The sequence below is a fragment of the Pleurodeles waltl genome, chromosome 5 (genome assembly GCF_031143425.1).
Source record: "Pleurodeles waltl isolate 20211129_DDA chromosome 5, aPleWal1.hap1.20221129, whole genome shotgun sequence".
Taxonomy (NCBI): domain Eukaryota; kingdom Metazoa; phylum Chordata; class Amphibia; order Caudata; family Salamandridae; genus Pleurodeles; species Pleurodeles waltl.
Genome location: NC_090444.1, coordinates 706,130,196 through 706,151,876, shown reverse-complemented (window position 1 = coordinate 706,151,876; position 21,681 = coordinate 706,130,196). Strand labels below are relative to the sequence as shown.

General features: G+C 45.6%; 1 protein-coding gene across 2 annotated transcripts in view; it reads left to right on the top strand.

Annotated features, from left to right (window-relative positions):
* The window catches only part of LOC138295976 (uncharacterized), a 567,359-nt gene that overhangs the window by 267,218 nt on the left and 278,460 nt on the right, over nt 1-21,681 (top strand). For both annotated transcript variants that reach the window (XM_069234664.1, XM_069234665.1), the window contains one exon: nt 7,280-7,362. In XM_069234664.1, the coding sequence (XP_069090765.1) occupies nt 7,280-7,362 (83 nt within the window). The remainder of the gene's footprint in view (nt 1-7,279; nt 7,363-21,681) is intronic.

Here is a 21,681-nt window from a genome sequence, read left to right as displayed (position 1 = left end):
TGGGGGATTGGGAAGTTATATTTGGTGACCTGTAAATGAGTTTTGAGATAACAGTTCCTGTTACATGCATCTGTGAGAAACGAGTTCCTCCACATCTGGCTTGCTCTTACACTACCCGCAGAGCAACGGGAGGGGGAGAGACATCAAGCAGGAGATATATACACACTTTTCCCACATGAGATGGCCCTCCACAATAAATTTATAACATGGAATGTGAGGGGAAATGCTCAATTGGAGAAACATAGACGGATTTATGCCTTTTTGAAACGTTATAGATCTTCCATAGCTTTTTTGCAGGAGACACATATTTGGGGTGACTGTATCCAGTCCCTCAATAAAAGATGGAGAGGGCAAATATATGCTATGTCCTATTCTGGATTTGCTAGGGGAGTATTGATTTGGATAGGCCCTGGAGTTCCCTTTACATACCGAAAGCATGTTATAGATCACAAAGGTCATTTTGTAATTGTGTACGGTCTGCTTAATGGCCATGAAATGTATTTAATTATTGTGTACGCCACTAACTTGGACTGTCCCACCTTTTTATGTCTGTAGCACAGGCAGCTGCTCCTTTCCTCAATGCTGAGATAATCTTAGGGGGAGATTGTAATAGTGTCCTCAACAGAGATCTAGACCGATTGCTGCCGAGGCTTCACACTAAACCACATATTACTGCAGACCTCTTGTCCCTGCTGAGTGAGTTGAGGCTCCGTGATGTGTGGAAAGTTCGCAACCCCACCACATTTCAGTTCGCTTGTTATACTCCAGCTGCATGCAGTCACAGTCGCCTGGACTACTTCTTCACTTCGGAGAGTCTCACTCCTGCGGTAGTTAATATAGTATATCTTCTAAGGTTCTTGTCCGACCACTCTACGGTTCTCCTGGACCTGGAGTACCACGGCAGACGCTCACCTATACCGATGTAGCGCATGCATGCAGAGGCCTTGGCGGACCCTCTCTTCAAACAAACAATGGCACAATCCCTGGCCTGCTATTTTTGGGAAAATTGGGGCACCTCGGGTAGTAGAGTCACTGACTGGGACGCAATGAAATCCGTCCTTCGGGGTGTCTGTATTAAGACATTTTACGGGGTTCAACAACAATTAGAGAAGGATCTACATACACTTGAAGACAACCTGGGGAGAATAGAAAAAGAGCTCTGACTCAACATGACCGCCTAGGGTACTGGAATGAAACCCGTAAACAATTGCTAGACACATGGGTACGGCTGGAAAAAATTGTTATATACGGCCCACCACCAGCGCCTCCACGCTGAGGGCGGCAAGACCGGAGCGATGTTGGCTCGATTGGTAATACAAGAAACCTGGCACACCCCTATCCTTTCCATTACTGACTCCAGGAGTCAGACAGTATACTCCCAGGAATCTATGAATGATGTATTCCGTTTACACCTTAGTACCTGCTACGCCCCTCCACCCTCGATGCAGGTAAGGGATATTGACTCATATCTAACACGGGTGACTCTCTCAATGCTGTCATCGGAAGCCCGTGAGACCCTTGACCACCCTCTTACCAAGGAGGAGCTGGCTTCAATAATCCGTTTACTTAAAACCTCGAAGACTCCGGGCAGTGATGGAATTCCAGCAGAGTTCTATCGTAAATATGTCAATATTCCGGCAGAGAGACTCCTTGAAATTTTTGAGGAATCCTTGACTCTCGGTCAGCTTCCTCCCACAATGCGCGAGGCGCTTATAATTATGGTCCCAAAGCAGAATAAAGACCTCACTGTGCCATCGGCATACTGACCAATCTCACTACTGAATATTGATGTTAAGGTGTTAAGTGGTGTTTTGGCCCACAGCCTTCTACCTTGTGTCCCCTCCATGGTGCACTCGTAGCAATCAGGGTTTATCCCTAAGCGCAGCACCTTACATAATATACACCGGCTGGCCCATGTATATCATTCCACACAGTCTTCCCCAGAGAAAATGGCATTGGTCTTTCTGGATATTGCACAGGCATTGGATTCTCTGCATTGGAAGTATTTGTCCCAGGTGTTGCGTAAGCTTGGTTTCGGAGCAGCCTTTATATGTTGGATACAGCTCCTGTATACGGACGCATGTGCCGGGGTGAAGACAGGGACGACTGTCTCATCGATCTTTACTCTTGGTAGGGGAACAAGACAGGGATGCCCTCTTCCCCCCTTACTCTTTGCACTGGCTATGGAGCCATTGGCAGCACACCTTCGCCAGACACTGAATCCATGGGGCATCCCAACCAGTGGGACTGTTCACGCAGTCTCCCTATATGCTGATGATACCTTGGTATATCTGCGGGATCCATCATTTTCAGTTCCACACCTTATGGTATTGTTGAAGGAGTTTGAGAATGTCTCATCCCTCCGAGTTCACCCGTCCAAGTCGAAATTGTTCCTCTTGGGTTCAATGACAGGCCGGCCATTTGAAACCCTCCCACGGCTAGCAGTACCATGGGAGATCACAGTCGTGAGATATCTGGGGTCTGACTGGCACCCACGGCCCAAGCCTTCCATGATCTCAATATAGGGAGAGTCATAATGGGTCCCCAATCTTTGGTGAAATTCTGGCAGAATCTTCCTCTGTCACTTATGGGGAGAATCGCTATAACGAAAAGGATAATACTCCCTTGCTGCCTTTTTACCTTACAAGGGTCTTTTTACATGATCCCCAGAGCATACTTTCGGAAAATAGACACTATCATCGTTGATGCGCTATGGGCAGATAAACGTAAAAAAGTCAGACTTTCCACCTTACAGCGCACATGAGAGAAAGGGGGACTGGAAGTCCTGAAAATTGAATTATACATATCTGGGAAAACGCAGTTATCAGGGTAATCCGCTCCTCACGCCATGCCTTTGTTGTCCCTACAACCATTCGTTCAACATTGGAGAGAGGGAGGCTGCACCACCCTTGAAGATCTCTATCCAGGTGGCCATTTTATTTCCATGACGGAAGCATTTGACATCTTTCACTTAGGGCCAGGGTAATTCCTGCAGTGCTGTAAAATCTCGGCGACAGCCAGGGAGATATGGCCCACGTTTCCGGAGTCCCACCCTGTCCTTTGCTACACTCTCCATACTCCTAAGGTGAATGGAGGGACGATGCCGGTGTCCCAAATATACCGAGCACTGAGGGATGATCTGCCCAATGCCCCATAATGGGTCCAGACCCGCTGGGAGGAGGTGGTCCCAGAGCCTTTGTCAGAGGCGGATTGAGTAAAGATTTTCTCCAGAGGGAGACTGGCCAGCTCTAATGCCAGATTTGAGTTAACACAGTATAATTTTTTACACCAAACTTACCTCACTCCATTAAGACTACATGCAATCTATAATACACACCCGGACGCCTGTCCCCACTGTGACACCCCAAGGACTACTTTTTTAGAAATGATATGGGACTGCCAGAAGCTGCTCCACTATTAGGAGCATATCTTAGAAGACACTAAAATGGCCTCTGGTTGGCGCATTCCGCTGACCATCAAACAAGTCATATTGGGTCTTATACCTTATCTGGCCAAGAGAACACTCTGTAGGAAATTTGTACACCTCTGTCTCACCCTAGCGAAGTGTTGCTTGGCCATCTGCTGGCTCTCTCAGGAGCCTCCTAAACATATAATGTCGCTTAAGGATGTTTTATGGATGGGGAGGGGTAGAGGAACTCCGTATGAAACGAGTGCGCAAAGATGAAAAACTAGACGAAAACCTTCTGGCATAGAACGCCATGCTGTCTGATGTAAGTCGAAGAGGGGACTGCCCAGCTACAAACCTACCTGCTCTTGACTCTGACTTACATTGAGACAGTTTAATCAAGAACTGTCGTTTATACTCCTCCACCTGTGCCCTTAATAACTTTACAGGTCATAATCAGTTTAACTATACCACGGATGCACAAAGAGGAATGAAAGGGGACGGGATTCACTGTTTGATGTTATGTATATTTCTCTGTGTCACACTGCACATTCTGCGTAACAGCTGCTACTCATAATGTATAATGTATGAGAATTTATACTGTTGATCCAGATGTGTATGAGACATGGAGTTGTTTTGTGGTTTTTACTTCTTGAAAATCAATAAAAACTTTCACAAAAAAAAGTTTATTGTTTTTCATTGAAATTGCCAACGCAGGAGAGGAAATAAAACATAGAAGAGAAAAAAATAATCTTGTGTAGAGTGACCCACATCATGGTCAACATGGTCAAATCTTGCACTTGATACATATACATATAATCAATCATGAGTAAAGTCAGTTACAATATATTTTTAACATGTATTTGGCAACAAATATGACATTTAAAACAAAAATTGGTGACGCCAGTAAGTCTGATTTATAAATGAAAGGGCAAGTCAGGCCTGTTAGCTTTGCCAATATGTATTTCTGTTACGCTGTAATTCCTACCTGAGGATAGAATAACTTGCCAGTCCTGTCTGCTATCACTCTCACCAAGCATTTTTAGGTCTGGTAAGAAACTATTTGGTGAGAGGTGTGAGAGTACTGTCAGTATTTAGTTTGTTTTGCTTTTTCATCGTATGGGCTTTTTTAGTTACTCTCGTGTTTTAGTTGAGGCTATGGCTGAGACATGCTGTGTACTTATTTAATGGTTGATGAATCTTGATCTTCAAACAACACTGCAGCAATTGCTGCTATCTATGAAGAGACCTCTTCATCTGCTGGTGAGCCTTGGTGCTTTCCTTATTGAAGTTGCCCAAAGATTAAGTTAGGTTTTAATGGGCCTATCTGTCAGTTTATTTACTTTAAGGAACCTTTGACCAGTAAATACCGTGAGGCTGTGCTGAATCACCAATGCAGCTGCAGGAATCAATGACCGCCACATCATGTGCACAGTCATTTGTGTTTACTTTTTTAACCAAAACCAGTTACTTCAGTGAACAGAGATACCCGCCACTACACCCACACATCAGAGAACTTGCAGACATTCAGACTCTGCTCTGAGGCTTTGCTCCAGGTGTAAAAAATGCAGCCTGCAGTTGTTTCTGGGAGCGTCTGTCCTTAGCTAATGCCAGTGTTGGTGCCCAAAGCCGTTCCATCACCCTGCGTCCTCATAGAATGCATGTGCAGGAAAGTGCAGGGTGCACATATAGTACAGTGAGCTTGACAGAAGTAGCTGGTTCCCTACTACTAGGTTCTTGGTACTCCCGACACCTATCGTCTTCTCCAGTACTCTGTCTCAGGTCTCACATGAATAGCTCCACCACAGCTTCTAACAGCTACTCTTTGACCACAGGATAGCGAGTAAAATCAGTTGAAGGCTTACTCAGGAAGATAATATGGCCTCAGAACTCTGTAAAGGACTCAATAGCTGTAAATAAATCAATGTTTAATCTTTTAAAAAGAAAGTCCATGTTCAAGTTTTACTTAAAAAGAATACATTAATCTACATATGTTGAATACTGAACATCAAAGTACACATGTACATAATGAAACAATGCAATTCAGACATCTCTGTCCCTTCCTGAACTAAACATCTGTGTAAGAATGTCTCTGAATGTTCAACAATTTAAAGTCTCTTCCTTTGGTGCTTGTTATGGATTTCAGAATGTAAAATCCCTTCCTTTTGTATTTGTCAGAGAGTTAATTACGTACAACTCTTTCCTATTATGTTTTTCTATTGTGTTTCCCAGAGAGTTCACAATGTAAAACCCCTTCCTATTATATTTTAAACAGAGGTACAGCCTGCAATGCCCCTTTCTTCTATACTTGTCAGGAGGGTCTGCATTTTCAGTTATGAGCTGTGACTAATTTCATAGGTGGACTAACATAACTGCTGGCCAATCAAATATCACTGAAAAAGATTAACAAAGTGTTGTACCCAACACCATGGGGCCACTTGCAATTGGACCCAAACAGAGTACACCCCTTTAATACTAGATCCTGAGAGTGTCTAAACAGAGTAGTCCAAGGCTTTCTCAAGGAGGTGGTATAAGATAGAACCTCAGACCTCTTCAACACTTAGGCCCTCATTATGAACACTCCAGTGTTTACCGCCGTGTTCAGGCTGGCGGTCATTTTACTGTCCGCCAGCCCCTCTGGGACCCTGCCGGCTGCATAATGAACATTCTGCTGGGCCGGCTGGCGGAAACTTTGTTTCCGCCCGCCGGCCCTGCAGAATGCCTGGCCAGGACATTGCCGGCGGCTCCGTCAGTGCCCCTGTGCGGTGGGTGCAGCTGCACTCGTCGCACAGATCCGTGACCTGCGCAATGGGGCACTGCACAGGGGCCCCTGCACTGCCCATGCCAAGTGCATGGGCAGTGCAGGGGCCCCAGGTGGCGCCCAAATCGCCTCAAGACACCCATTCCGGCAGCCTTTCCCTGGCGGTGTGAACCACTGGGAAAAGGATGGCAGAATGGGTATCATTATCCGGAGGGCAGCGCTGCTTGCAATGCTGCCCTGTCGGATAAGAATACACCGCCCCCGCCAGTATTACCGCTGGCGGTGTATTCCGCCGCGGGGTTTTGGGCGGGTCATTATATGGCAGTCTGGGCCGCCATGCCAGGTTCATAATGAGGCCGCTAATACCTCAATATCCACAGTGTTATGTTTAAATTAGAAAACGTACTTCAATTCATGAACAACTAAATAGTAAACACAAAATTACAAATGTGCACATTGAAAAACAGACCTCTGCAGCTAAGTCTGAACTAGAGATATGTGTAAGAAGGCCTCTCGGAGAAGACCCCTTTCTGTGGTGTTTATTGCTGAGTTCAGAGTTCACAGTGTTCCTCAAAACACAGTGGGGGTTAGTACAACTTTGGAGGAGGTGTTAATCCATCCCAAAAGTGACGGATATACCACCAGCCGAATTACGAGTTCCATAGGATATAATGGACTCGTAATACGGCTGGTGGTATATCCGTCACTTTACTGTCACTTTTGGGACGGATTAACACCTCCTCCAAAGTTGTAATAACCCCCAGTATCACTTAATAGAGCAATGTCTAGTTAGTGCTCCCACAGGGTTTCACCATGCAAAGCATATTCGTACTGTATTTGACACGGTTCTTTGTTAACATTGGACACCTTCTAAGGTGTGATAAAACAGCGACCAATCAAGGTGCTGTAAGAAAGAACAAAGATGAGCCTAAAGCGCTCTCTCTGTGCTGCTTTTAAAACTCATTTGTAATGATATGAGGAGAAGTAGAAAGCTAAGCTGTCAAGAGAGACATAAAAATGAGATTTTTCTCTTTAAAAATAGTGTTCCGGTATTCCACGGTATTTGTCAGTGTTTACCTACATCAACATTTCCTTTTCTTCTTGCTTTCCAGAGAGGATACAGCAGATTCTGTGCCAAGAGGGTGCTTTGCCAGTGCTTACCATTTTGCTGCAGTCTTCTGACTCTGAAGTTCAGGTAAAGAACAAAGCACACAATAAATCTGACCCAAGCTTGCCTTTATCAGTCCTTAAATGAGGGCAGGCAAGCAGTGTCTGCATTGAACACAGAAAAATCAATTGAAATTTAATGATGTCAGTACAAATACGACAATTCAAGGCTGCCTGGTGAGAAATAAAAGAAGTACAACAGAAACATTTAGCCTTTTCAGCTGACTGCTTCCTGTTTAACTGAAAGGACCCATGTGATAGCTCTCCCTTTGTAGAACGTGTGACAGTTGAACAAACTTAGCTTATGACATCTGAATCACATTGTGATCTGATATGATTGACACCACCAGCTGGCCTAAAGAGGCACACACACAGCCCTTACTTTGTTTGCAGAAACCTCTCTACCGTTCAGAACAAAAGTCAAGTGTGATTGTACATGCAAATTATGTGATTAAATGTGTCATGGAGCACCTGTGTTTTGCCAGCACCTAAGTAAATGGGAGCCATATGCACTTCAGTACGTAGCAAAAATGATTATGCCTAGAATTATACCAGGTCACAATTTTCAAGTCTGCTATATCTCTTCATTAAACCTCAAACCAGATAAGATGTATGTATTACTGTGGAACACCCTTCTTTCCCTAATGAAGGGTTCTGGGTCATAATTAGTACCTCCAAACATGTATACCTTTCAGTAAAGGAGTAATAGCAATAATTTCTCATGGATACTCCTAACTGCAAATTCCTCAACTTTTTACCATCCTCCAGACTTTGGACCGGATCCAGAAACTTAGCAGTACTCTTGTTCAGTGGTAGGTGGCGTTGCGTGACTCCATGCCAGCATCGTTCCACTCCGGAAGTGACAAGTGGAGCTGCTTATAAACAACACCCATGCAATGTAATGTCAATTGTTTTCGTTCTGTGCCTTCAGATGTGGATCTGGAGCTAATCCTTGGTCCATTCAGGCCATTGTTTCGTAATTTCTACGGAGTGTTCAAAGGACAATGTCACCTCCTAAAACAAAAGGGTTCAAGCAATGTGGGGACTGTTGCAAACAAATGTTTAGGCTGGACCATCACAAAGTATGCTTATGGTGTTTGGGGCCATAGCATGATTCCAAGGCCTGCGACCATTGTTCTCAGATGTTGCATGGATCCTGGTAGGGCCAAGACTTTGCACAATCTTTTTTGGCATCAATACAGATAATGTCAGTTTTAATGGGGAGATGATTTTGTTCTCAATCACAAGGAAGACTATTGATATAAAAAACTCCTATATGCCAGTGACCCGACTACTTCTCCAGACACTGGCCTTGTTTTGTCTCCTGGGCCTGCCACTGAGAAAAGTGCCTCCTTTGCCATTGTTATGCGAAGGGCGGCAGAAGTACTGGACCTACAACTTCCCATCATGAAGGTTAAGACCAGTATTTTGACAGGGTTTCTCTAACCTTGTCAAGCACTTACAGAAACACTGTTGCCATTTACCCTCTTGGCCATATGGAGAAAACCATGCTAAGGTCCACCAGTTAATCCTTTTAGTGTGGGCACTGGCCAGTGGCCGACGCCCACACTACCTCCCCAGTGCACATGATGCAATTAGCCGACACTGTGGAGGGCTCTAGAGGACCCTTTGGTACTCTGAAAGAGAGGGGTTATATTTTTATGAATTTTTAGCTCAGGCTATTCAGAAAGAGCTTCCTGAGCAACCCGGAGCATTTGTTTTGTAATGACAATCAGCTCACAGGGCGTGCTGAAGTCATTACTGGTAAAGTGAAATTGAGCCCATGTAAGCCAGTGTGTATGAAAGAAGACATTTTGAAAATTGAACTCTGAAGCACATGCTTGTACGGGTACTACAAATTCAGAAATATACAAATATCTACTTCTCCTTACATCAGTGTCTGGTGTACATTTCAGTAATACATAGGTTTCCTCCATACCGCATTTTCACTCTAAATATAACAGCGTATTAATTGCTCTCTAATCGGTATGCAATGAAAAACCATTGTAAGATGCAGCACAGTTGTTGGTTCTGGGTACTTCAGGTTCTTGGTCAACCTACAAGCCCTATATATCCCCGCAACCAGGAGTGTAGCGGATGTAATGGAATATTGCTTCAGTAAATCAGCCATCATGACAAGAAGTTACAGATGAAAACGTCATAAATTGCTGTTTTTTCCTACTCGTTTTTAGTATTTTTTCATTCAACAGTTAGTTTCTTTTATAAAACCTTGAGGGAGCTACGGAATTGACTCTGCTGAATTTAGAATGGTGCCTACTTTTACGAACTTTATAGCTGTCTGGGATCACCCATGGGTTTCACACTGGTTTCCACCACAGACTTCAAGTAGGTTGAAAGTACAAAAATTCAGAAAAAAGGAGCTATTTCTTAGGAAAATTACAAAACTGTGGTAAAAAGAACTGATTTTCCATAACAGCTCTGCATGTTCCTGAAAGCTGGAAAGATTGCAAATGAAACACAGCAAACTTTTTGTTTATGTCATATTAGGAAAAAATTGACACTTTTTTGCAGAGCACTTTTTTCCTGTTTTTCCCCAAAAACTAAACGTTTAGTGCTATTTTGGCTATTTTCTCAGTCTCCTCCAGTGGAATTCACAGGCCTTGGGTACCTTTAGAATCCCCATGATCCTGGGAAAAAAGACAGAAAATTTGGTGTGCGTAGCTTATATTGAAAAAAAATATGGTGTCCTAAGTGCAAAGTATTCCAAATAGCCAAAAAGAGCTCAGCACTGGGGTAAAAAAGCTTCAGACGTTAAGGGATTAATAGGTAGCTCACTCTGCAGCATTGCCTAGCATCAGGTGACCTTGCATTTCTCACACAACATTCTATGCCAGAGAAATTGATGGTGCATGCATCCACCAGTGAGGTAAATCCTAACACCTTTCCCCACATATACTATCTGATGACGAACCTAAAAGAATAGAAGCTTTTTGCAAATGTACATTTATTCCACGTACCTTGTTCTACATTCAGTGAATGCCAGCTGCCTTCTAGGCCTCTATGTCCATGCCCTATGGAACACAGTGGCTCAAGTATTGCCTGCAGTTCCGGACAACCTCAGGGCATCCCTGAACCAAGCTATCCAGGCTGGCCATGACATAACAGGTTCTGTAATACTGTCTGGTTAGAACACGTCTGACAGCATAGTTTGATTAATGGGTGCGAAGACCTGGAAGAGGTCTGCGGGCTTCTCTGGGGATGTCGAGACATCTTTGATGGAATTGCTGTTTGATGGCTGGTGCATTTGTGGCTACAAGGCAGATTCAGAACGGTTTAAGCAAATCAGGGTCACAGCATGTTCCTTGAGTCTTTCTGCCCCCCATCAGACAGTTACAAACAATTTGCCCCCTTCGTGGCTATGGCAAGGGGTTTCAGTTTTGCCAGCACCTGGCACATCCATGCGCCCGGTCCCTACCTCAGCCCAACAGGCCTTTCAGCCTTGTGGCCGAGTCAGTGACTCATAAAGGAAACACCCTAGATAGTAGGGACAATGTGAAACTCAGACCAATACCCCTTCAACACCCAGAGCCACAAAGCTGCTTTAGTGTGTCCTTGCCATCCTCTCAGAAGCGGGATCTGATATTTTCTCCAAACAGAGCAAGCCATCTCTTCAGACAAGCAGGTCCTCCAAATTGTACATCAGACCTACACCCTCACATTTCCATCCACCCAGCCGGACCTTCCACAGCCATCAGGGCAACTGACGGTTGCCCGCCTGTCTATCTTACTGCTCAAAGTAAGGTTCCTCTTGGCAAAAGGTCATAGAAAGGTTCTGGCCTCAGAAGTAAGAACTGGGCAATACTCCCGCTACTTCCCTGTGCCGCTGAAGGACAAAGACTTTTGTACTATTTTAGATCTTAATGCCTTTATGCAGAAGGACAAATTCAAGATGGTCACGCTACCTCAGGTCTTGTCTGCCATTGACCCCCTGAGACTGGATGGTGGCGTTCGACATGCAGGATGCTTATTTCCATATCCCCATGCTGCAGGTCCATAATATCCACCCATTGTTTTCAGTGCTCGCTTTTGGCCTCACCAGTGCCCCTAGGGTGCAAAGTTGCAATGAAACTTGAGGGGGCCCACCTGTAAAGTACATGGAGGCCCCCCCTGGACTTATTCAGGAACTTTCAGGCCTGGTTATTGTGCTGTGGGGTCCTTTCTTATGCCACTGCTCAGGTGTTCACTAAAGTGATGGGGGTGGTCGCAGCACATCTTTAGAGATAGGGGGTACCAATCTTCCCTTACCTCGAGGACTATCTGCTAAAAGCAGACTTGTCCCAGGCAGTCATCAACCACCTTCAGACAACTGCAAACCTCCTTACATTTTTGGGGTTCACTGTCAACATGCCAAAGTTAGACCTAACTCCTTCGCAGGCGCACCCGTTCATCGTAGCTCTTCTGGACACTATACGGTTTCATGTCTTTCCCAAGGAGCAGAGAGTCCAGGTTATTCGGGCTACGATCCTGATGTTTCAGCCTCTGTCCTAGATCTCGGTGCAGATAACTCTGAGGCTGCTGATATTATTGGTCAAACATACCACATGGCACATGAAGTTTCTACAGCGGGACCTCAAGTCCCAGTGAGCTCAGCACCAAGGGAATCAGGCAGATTGTATCAAGATTTCAGAGGAGATTGCAAAATATCTGCAGTAGTGGCTAGTGGACTGTGACTGGGTCACTGGCAGACCCATCTGCGTACCTCACCCAAAGTTTATTTTTCTTTAAAGCTTTCTTTATTAAATTTTCATTGAACACACAACAATGCCACAGCAGCATGCACAACACACAAGTTTCCCCAGACAAACGATCCAGTATACTACAGGCAGGACAAACCATAGTGGGCTTACAGCCCCACTGTCTAGGCTGTGGGCTCCCTTCCGGGGGAGCCCTGGATCCCTCGTTAATATTATTAGTGGCAGGTCGACTGAAGGTGCGTTCCCTGGTCGGAGAACTCCTCCCTCCAGGGAGCCCCTCTACACCCTTCACCCTTTCAACAAAGCTATACTGCAGTCCTGCCCATGTCTTTAAGTCCTCATGCACCGTGCCATCACATCTAGACAGTTTAATGTGCTTTTCCTTCTGCGAGGGACCATTCCATAACATCTTTGTACCATAAGGGAACCTGAGGGCTTCTTCTACTCAACCAGCAAATTCCAACCCTTCTGCACGCTAATACCAGCGCTAGGTTCAAGAATTTATGTTGCATCTTCCTGCCTTTGAGTCTAGAGACTCCCCCCAGGATACCTTGCAGCAGCCCGGGTTCCAATGGGAGGCTGGTAACCGCTGTCAATGTAGCAAAGACAGACTCCCACAGGGGGCAATCCCACACCAGGTGTAGGAATGGGGCCTTCTTTGTCCAGCACTTGGCACACGTGGCACTCCTCCCTGCATAACCCTGACTGAAGATCACCAGGGTGAGATACATACGACATAAAAACATATAAGTTGAAATCTTGTGTTAAGCAAGACTGCTCGCCCGCCCCATCCCAAGCCTCCTTTGTGAGCTGGGCTCCTATATCAATTATCCAATCGGGCTTCTCCCTTGACTCTCCACAGGGAGCATCACCCTTTAAGGCTCTGTACCTATGTGTTTTGGTGTGCCTCGAGGTGCCCAATTGCCGGAAACCCTCTAGTGTCTGGGAGTTAGGAGGGGCCTTTGGGAAGCTAGTCCAAATCTCCCTAGCCATCCTTGTCAGCTTTTTGAATTGAAGGAACTAACCAAGGCCTACACCAAACGTGTCTTGTGCTTCAGCAAACGATAGAAATGTGTCACCCGGGTACACATTCCCCAGGGTCTCACAGCCCCCTGCCCCCGCCACCTAGCCATTGTCATTTTCTCAGTTATCTGTTTAACTGACTCAAGCACCCACAAATTTAGAGGTCTGGCAAAGGGTGGCCTCTGGAGCACCCTTGTGACAACCTACTCCCAAACAACCACAGTCTGCCTAATAATGTATGGATATTTGGCCAATATGCGGGAACTCCGCGTAAGGAACTCCACTAGCTAGTCATCCCCATTTGCTCTCAGTTGTCCTCCTCAGCTGCCCACAAAGTGGCATATTGTATATGGGATGCATAGTAATAGGCCTGCACATGTGAAAGTCCCAGACCTCCCTCCTCCAGATCCCTCTTTAGTAAGGCCAAGGAGCTTCTGTTTTGCTTGACCGCCCAGACCAATTTTATCAGTAGGCTAACCAGTGTTCTAAATGTGGACAATGGGAGAGGACAAATAGAACTCTGTAGGGTATGCAGGCACCGCGGCAGGACCCCCATTTTTGCCATGACCACCCGTCCCATGACAGAGAGTGGCAACGACGTCCAGAAGTCAATCGGCATTCACAGACCCCAATCACTCTCCCTATATTATAGTCATAATGTATTTTGCAGGTGTGAGTCACTACTACCCCAAGATATTGAAATTTGTCAGGCTCCCACCTCAGTCCTAAGTCCGGAAGCTTGGGTGGCCGAGAAGCTAGTCTCTCCAGGGGGGAAAAGGAGACTCTTCCAAAATTTGGTATGAAGACCAGAGACCTCCTCAAAGCAGTCTAGACCTCGTAACAGAATAAGAACCAACAACCATGAGAGTTTCAGGTAAATCAGCACATTGTTGGCATGCATGGACACCAGGTGAGTGACATCCACCTCTGATTCCCATTCTGCCATTTCCGAGTGGATGTGGTGTGCTAGTGAATCCATAGCAAGCGCAAACAATAAAGGGGACAGAGGGCACCCATGCCATGTCCCCGCTGTACGCACCATCCCTCTAAACCCTGGATGTGGGTTGCTCGTAGAGCAATTTAACCCATTTACAGAAATCAGGGCCAAACCCAGTACAATTCAGAGCCTCCCACAGGTACTACTAGTTGAGTGTATCAAAAGCCTTTTCTAGGTCAGTCGATGTAAGGTCCATCTCTTTGTTTCTGTCTGTCATGGACTGCAGCACATGAATCAGATGCTGAATATTCATAGCCGTGTTGCAGTGAGGCACAAAACCACACTGGTACTCGTGCATGAGTCCCTCTACCACACCACTCCATCGAGTCGCTAAAGCCGTACACAGTATTTTCGTGTCTGAATTGATCACAGTAATTGGCCTGTAGGAAGAGGGGTTCAGTTCCTCCCCCTCTCCTGGTTTTAGAAGCATACAGATTATCCCCGCACTCATAACAAGAGGTAGAATCCCCATAATCTTGTCCAGGAATGTCTGTTAGAGCTCTGCCAGCAACCCCCTCCCCCCAGGCGTTTTTTGCTTTGGCAAGTCTTGGAAGCCATTATGAAGCTCCTCGAGCGTATGCTTCCCATTAATTTTCCCCTCAAGAGGCCACCAGAACAAGGAGGGGGAGAGCGCTGTTGAGTGCCCCTTGGCGTATACCTGTTGGAGATGTCAGGGCAGGGCCCTTTTGACCACAATTTGCATGGTGGTCACATTGTTGTCCGGGTTGTGTAAGACCAGTATGGGGGCTGATTGATGTTCTCGCTTGAGGATCCAAGCCAGGAGTCTACCGGGTTTGTCTCTCTCTTTGTGGAGCCGTTGTTGGTACTCTTTCAAGGTATACCTGTTCATTCTGTCCCAGGCCTCTCCTAATGATCTCACTACAACCAGGAGCTCCTGCTCATATGTGGACAGTGCACTAGAGGCATGCTGCAGTCCCATTACCACTTTTACAGCTCCCTCCCCTCCTTTTTCAATTGCTCCCCAATCGCACACATCAGACCCATACTGGTTTCCTGAATCACCACCTTCATGGCGTTTCTTTAATTACCACAGCACACAGTAGTACTCCTGTTACTGGTAAAGTATTTAGTCAGTGCTGTTCCCACCATCTCCACCGTAGTGGCATCAGAAAGTAAACCTCATGAAATCCGTCAACAGGAATGCCCCCCAGCACGCATCCCCCAAAACACATTCCACCAAGAGTGGGACATGATCTGAAAGGAACCTATTTAAATAGCAAGTAGCCTGAACATCTGGTCTAATCTACTAAAGGTGTAGAGCATTAGAGTATGACAAGAGTACTCCTGTTGGCCTGGGGGTGTTGTTCTCTCCTGATTTCTACACATGCTAGATAAAGCATGTCTTAGTCATACCTGGCTTAGTATCAGGTTTTGGGGGGAACCTACCTATCACGCATCCAGCACACAATTGATATTGCCAACCTATAGGACTGGGGTTTCGACGTATTCAGTAAGGAGACTGCAACTTGGAGAAAAATGGCCAGTCATCCACATTAGGGGCATAAGTATTTAAGAGTGTAATTTCCCTCCCATTGAGTGTACCATGCAGTATCAGGTGTCTCCCCTCGATGTCAGCCCCGAAGAACATCAGTTTAAGGGAGACTACAGGCAAAATCCAAATGGACACCCCTCTAGCTCTAGAGGAATGTATGGAGGAGTAAAGTCGTTCCTGCCATTTCTCAGCTAAATTTTGCTCCTCTGATTCTGTAAGGTGTGTTTTTTACCAGCAAGCAACATCAATTTTGTGACGCCATAAGTAAGTAATTACCCTCTAACGTTTTGTATAATTGCTCAGACCTCTATGTTGTATGTCCTGGCAGATCGTGTAGATAGACCAGTCCTGCTCTACAAGGTAGGGCTAGTCCCCAGAGTTTCCTCAGGGATGCCAACAGGGTGCACCATGGCCCCGCAACATGTGGTTCGCTGTGGCAGCGTAATAACAAGACCAAAAAGAACATTGTCCATCATTTTCCTCCTTCCCCCACCCTAGGGAAACACCCTTAACCATCAACACAATCGGAGTGCCTGCTCAATTTCCAAGATCCGCAGTGCTGATCACAGGACTTTAGGTAGAAAGTAACCTAACTATACTTTGGTAACATCCCCAGGAACAAGGAAAACATTCCTGCCCTAACTAAAGGAGAAAAGGAAAAGAGAACAAAATACTGCTCATTGCGTGTTCTTGTCAGTCTGTGAGTGTGGAGGCCATCTCAGGCACGCAGGACAGTATGCCTAGTATTGTCCACAAAGCCTGACCTGAAATCAGCATTTTTTTACCTCCTTTACCACCTGAATGTGACGGGAGAATGCATATTCAAACACAATGACTAACCTAGAACATGCTCAGGTGCATGTAGACTCTGACACAGCCTCCGTCCTCCTCTTGTCAGGCTGCAGTCAACGAAGAACCCCCCAGTGACCACTTCTGCAGGCAGGGGATGCCATCCTGCCTACCACAGGCCTTCCTGATCTCCTCCTGCTCTGTCACTGCATCATGTTACCCTGTCTGGATCCAGCGAGGCAGGACCCGTATCTTGTTGCCTCCAATACATGCCCCGCACGGGGCCACGACCCTACTGCATCCACCGTCTCCAGCCAGTCCCATAGCTTCATGGGGATCTTGAAGAAGTGTGCCCTGCCTGCATATTGTACACAGAGTTTGGCAGGAAATATGAACATGTGTTATTGGCCCAGTGCTCAAGGTTTTTGTTTTACGGGCTCAAATGTGCACCGTCGGCCCTGTAGTCTTCATGGCGGATATCAGAGATTTCACAAGGGTACCCTAATATAATGGCTCTGTCCTTGTAGTTGAGTATGTCTGCGATGGTGGATTGTTGGAGTGCCCCAGGGAGCAAAGGTCCCAAAGGGGTGAGGGAATTCTGGATCCAATGCTCTAGGAATATTACTCCAAGAAAAGTTCCAGGTGGTGCTCCACCTCGTCCGGCCCTCAGCGTCCTCTATCTGGGCATTGAGTTGGTTCTTCAAGGTTGACACGGTCCGGACCATAGTTTGTACATTCACCACTTCCCGCTATACTTTCTGAACTGCCCCCTCCAGTCGTTGACCTTGCGGAGGTTGATGCAAAACTTTCAATCTAAAAAGGTCCCAATTTAGAAAGGTCTGCTGATAGGCTCTGCGTCTGAGGGCACAGACAGCCTGAGAAAGGAACTGCTGTCAGCCTACTTGGGTTGTGCTTACATGCGGATCTGCTTGTCACTTCTAGAGTTGAATGTTGATGTGGAGCCACACAATTACACCTGCCCGCATGCGGGAGTCCTGTTTTAAAGTTGCAGGATCCAGTCTGGCGTCCGGAGAATGTTTACAAGTTGAGGAACCTGCGGCAAGCTAGAGTATCTACCAGAAAAAGGGTTACAGATGGTATGTAGGTTGTTCATTGACATTCACTTGTTATTGGTATACAAAATCTCCACTTAGATTAATTTACTACTCCTGCTCTAGCCCTTGCATATTTGTGGGCAAATGCCATGTTGATATTTTGGTGTATCAGATATGTCTTTTTTATTGAATTCGAGATAATGATCGTGGTTAGCAGTAGTGCTTGTTGATATGACTGCTGTTGAAAGGTGCTAGGAAATAGTCCATGCAGCAGTTTTTTTAATGCTGAAGGTGGGTGCTCTTCAGTAAATGTATTCACATTGATACCTGCAATTTACTTGCTAAGGACAAGCCCATTCATAATGGCTGCAAAAGTGAAAACGTTTGCTTTAATAATCGTGGAAGATATTTCTGTTTTTGCAAAGGTTATGGCTACTCTGATTCCCACCATCTAATGATAATGCAGTTACCTTTCGTGTGCTTTCAGTTCTGACAGACAATTGCTCATCTGTAATGTCTGGCTACAGACAGCTGCAGCTTTTCCTGATTGTTGGCAACCTAATGAGACCCATGCTGCTGACCGACAGTATTCCAGATGTGTACATTTTGTATTTGACCCTATTATGTTATAGGTAAAGCAGTTGTATGTTAGCTGCATTAGATAAATGAGTATAAAACAATGACTGTTTTGTAAATAATATTGAACATGCTTCAATTCTGAAATGATGAGATTGCAAAATAACTATAAAATTCCACTATAAACATCAATTTTAATTGTGGTTGCTTCCAGATCACTATAAGATGATCATAGCTTCCAATTGGCTTTAGATTGTGGCAGCATGAACTATAACAGAATCTCTTTTAAGTTTAATCTAAGGCCTGCGATGGGTGGTATTTCCACTCTAGTAAAAACTGTTTTTCACGCTGAAGGCAATAATGGACAACCCGTTTCAGCACCTGGTTTTTAGAACTACCAGGACTATGCACAGTCGGGACCAAGCCCACTTAAAGCCCAGGGTCTACCGATTTTTGAACAGATTCAATTTAGTTCAAGAATAATTAAAGCATGTTACTTTCAATTATGCTGTATTTTGCATTTCCTGATTCTCACCCCCTGTATGTAACAATGATTTATTTTTTTGTAATAATGTTTCTGACATCTAAACACTTAGGGGGTCATTCCAAGCGGGAACCGCCAGAAGACCGTACCGCGGTCAAAAGACCGTGGCGGTCATTCTGGGTTTCCCACTGGGCTGGTGGGCGACCGCCAAAAGGCCGCCCGCCAGCCCAGTGGGAAACACCCCTCCACGAGGAAGCCGGCTCCGAATGGAGCTGGCGGAGTGGAAGGTGTGCGACGGGTGCAGTAGCACCCGTCGCGAATTTCAGTGTCTGCTAAGCAGACACTGAAATTCAAAGTGGGGCCCTCTTACGGGGGCCCCTGCAGTGCCCATGCCATTGGCATGGGCACTGCAGGGCCCCCCAGGGGCCCCACGACACCCCTCACCGCCATCCTGTTCCTGGCGGTCGAAACCGCCAGGAACAGGATGGCGGTGAGGGGGTCAGAATCCCCATGGCGGCGCAGCAAGCTGCGCCGCCATGGAGGATTCCCCTGGGCAGTGGAAAGTCGGCGGTACACTGCCGACTTTCCGTTTCTGGCCGCGGCTGTACCGCCGCGGTCAGAATGCCCAAAGGAGCACCACCAGCCTGTTGGCGGTGCTCCCGCGGACCCCGGCCCTGGCGGTTTTTACCGCCAGGATCGAAATCACCCCCTTAATCCCTTACATCACTTCTCTTCCATTCTTGTTCAAGCTTCCTTTATACAAATACATTTAAAAATGGATTTCCTTTGCTGCCACAATTGGCATTTGGAGTCCGTACAAGGACGCTCCTCCCACTCTCCAAGAAAAGCACTGTCTGCCTCATAAATCCTACAAAATATTTCCAACTCTAAAAGCTAGTTTCTAAAAGTCTTCCAATCGCTATTGATTTACAAATATATGTTACTGCCACACCTATACATCATGGAATTTTCTTGATTATTCATACACAATAACATATCTATTCCAATGTGTAAGATCGTGGACAATATATTTTAAATTGTGAAAAACTGACCTTTTTAAACACTTTGTAAAGAAACATGCCTTTAGTGCCAACATTTTTTACATTCTTAAATATTAGCTGATTAGTAGAATAACATGCATTTAACTGAGTAAAATCATTTTTTCAAACTTTCTGATAGACAAAAACAAACATTAAATATTGCCTTAGTCATTACTCTTTATAGGAAGAACATTTTTGATGTTGAGCCCTTAAGGTTTCCAGAAGGTGTATTGACACATTATGACTTGCAGAGTCATTTAGTTTACCCACTCCACACAAAAGGATCCCTGAGTTTATTGCGTCTTTAGGCTAAAACTACATCTAAATTTTATCACAGAGTGGAAGCTTTAGCGTCTTCTGTGTCTTTCTTGAAGTTAGTGATTTAGAGAGTCTCTGCTGATCTCACTTCTTGGTCACTGTGCCAGCTGTGTTTGACAGACACCCATTATGTGGTGGAAAAAGTCTTAAAGGCAAACATGAAGGTTGTGTTGCTTCTCCTCTATAGTTTGGTTCTGTTGATTTTTATTGTGTTTGTTTGATGAGAGGGGCAGGCTGAGGGCTAAGTTATGCTTTATATAAAAGTGACACAAACATGCTGCTTTGGGAGCCAGTCTCAGCTTGTCAAGCATGGATGATTATTCCCTCCACTTGAAACTTGTTGGACCTCTTTTGGTACCCTCCTCTGACCCTTAGAGGTTAGTGCCACTTTTTGATTCCCTTTTAAGTCAATATTGAAACACACAAAATTGAAATACTTTCAGTATTGAGGCTTCACCAGTGTTTTGCTCGACTTTGAGGTCTCCCAAAATAACAAGGATTTCACTGCTGTTTAAGAGTTCACTGTTGAAGGCCTTAACATCAATGCAACTTTCTCCTTTGGAGTCCAACTCCTCTGAAGATTTCTTACCCAGATTTTTTAAGCGCATTGTAATGGCACTAGATGATAGCCCTTGTGAGGAACTGCAGAATGCTGAGTTCCCATGAAAAAACATGACTGGCCTCCAGCAGAAATATCACCCAGGCTAGTGGATCTGCTGCCTTCTCTATGGCCATCAAACAAAGCCAGGAACAGGAACCAGGGAACCTCATATAGTTGAAAGGACAGGGGGCAGGTTAAGATCTAGTGATCTAGGTCCATGTCATCTCATGACAGATCAGAATATTAATCATCAAGGATTGCTACGCCTCTGAGTTGGTCAGGCTCGTATAGCCACCTACTCGGATTACACCAGGATAGTGGCGATCGTGATTAGTAAGGGGGGTGAAGTGTTGTGAGAAATAGGGGACCGTGAGGGGCAGTATCTCATCCTACTTGGTATCCTGGATGGTAATTTGGTTACTCTGGTGTGCATCTACAGCCCAAATATTGACTACCCTGACATTTTCCTCACTTTATGATCTGGGCTGCTCTGCGGTAATATTGGGAGGTGATTGCATCACAGTCCTGCACCCTGAGATAGACAATTCCCGGTCAGAGCGAATGCCCTATCCACGCATGGCTGTGCAATTACATGTCATTGTGTCAGACTATGTCCTGGTAGACATATGGCGGGAGAGTGGATTGAGGGCAGGTGTATCACTGCCTCTCTCAATTCATGATTGCACATCCACTACTGTCTGGTCTCGAAAGATGTCACCAGTAGACCGATAAAGCTGCATGCCTCAAACACTTTCGGACCATGCTCTGATCATGCTGGACCTGGTGTATGCAAGTGACCATGCCTTCTCATGGAAAGTCCCACTGAATGCTCTTAGTTCCAGTCTTTCGATCGGAAATTAAAATTGCTATTGCTGAGTTTTTCCCCCACAATACTAATTCTGTACAGACCCTGGGTGTAGTATGGGAAGCCTTAAGGCCTAGATCCATGGGATCTACATTTCCAAGCAGCTGGGAGTTCTCCAAGATTTCAGAATCCCTCTAACAAGCCTTATGCTTGAACTGTGGGAACTGGAGACTTAATACTATGCCACAAATGACATACAGATACACAATGAGATATGTAGCAAACTTTCTACGTATCAGGATAACTCTGAGGGGGAGACCTACTATCTGCATAAAGAGGCCACCACTAGGAGGTATGGGGAGGTGACGGGAAGGGCAGAAGCAACACTTCCCTACTCATGACCACTCATTATAGCTCATACATTACAGACC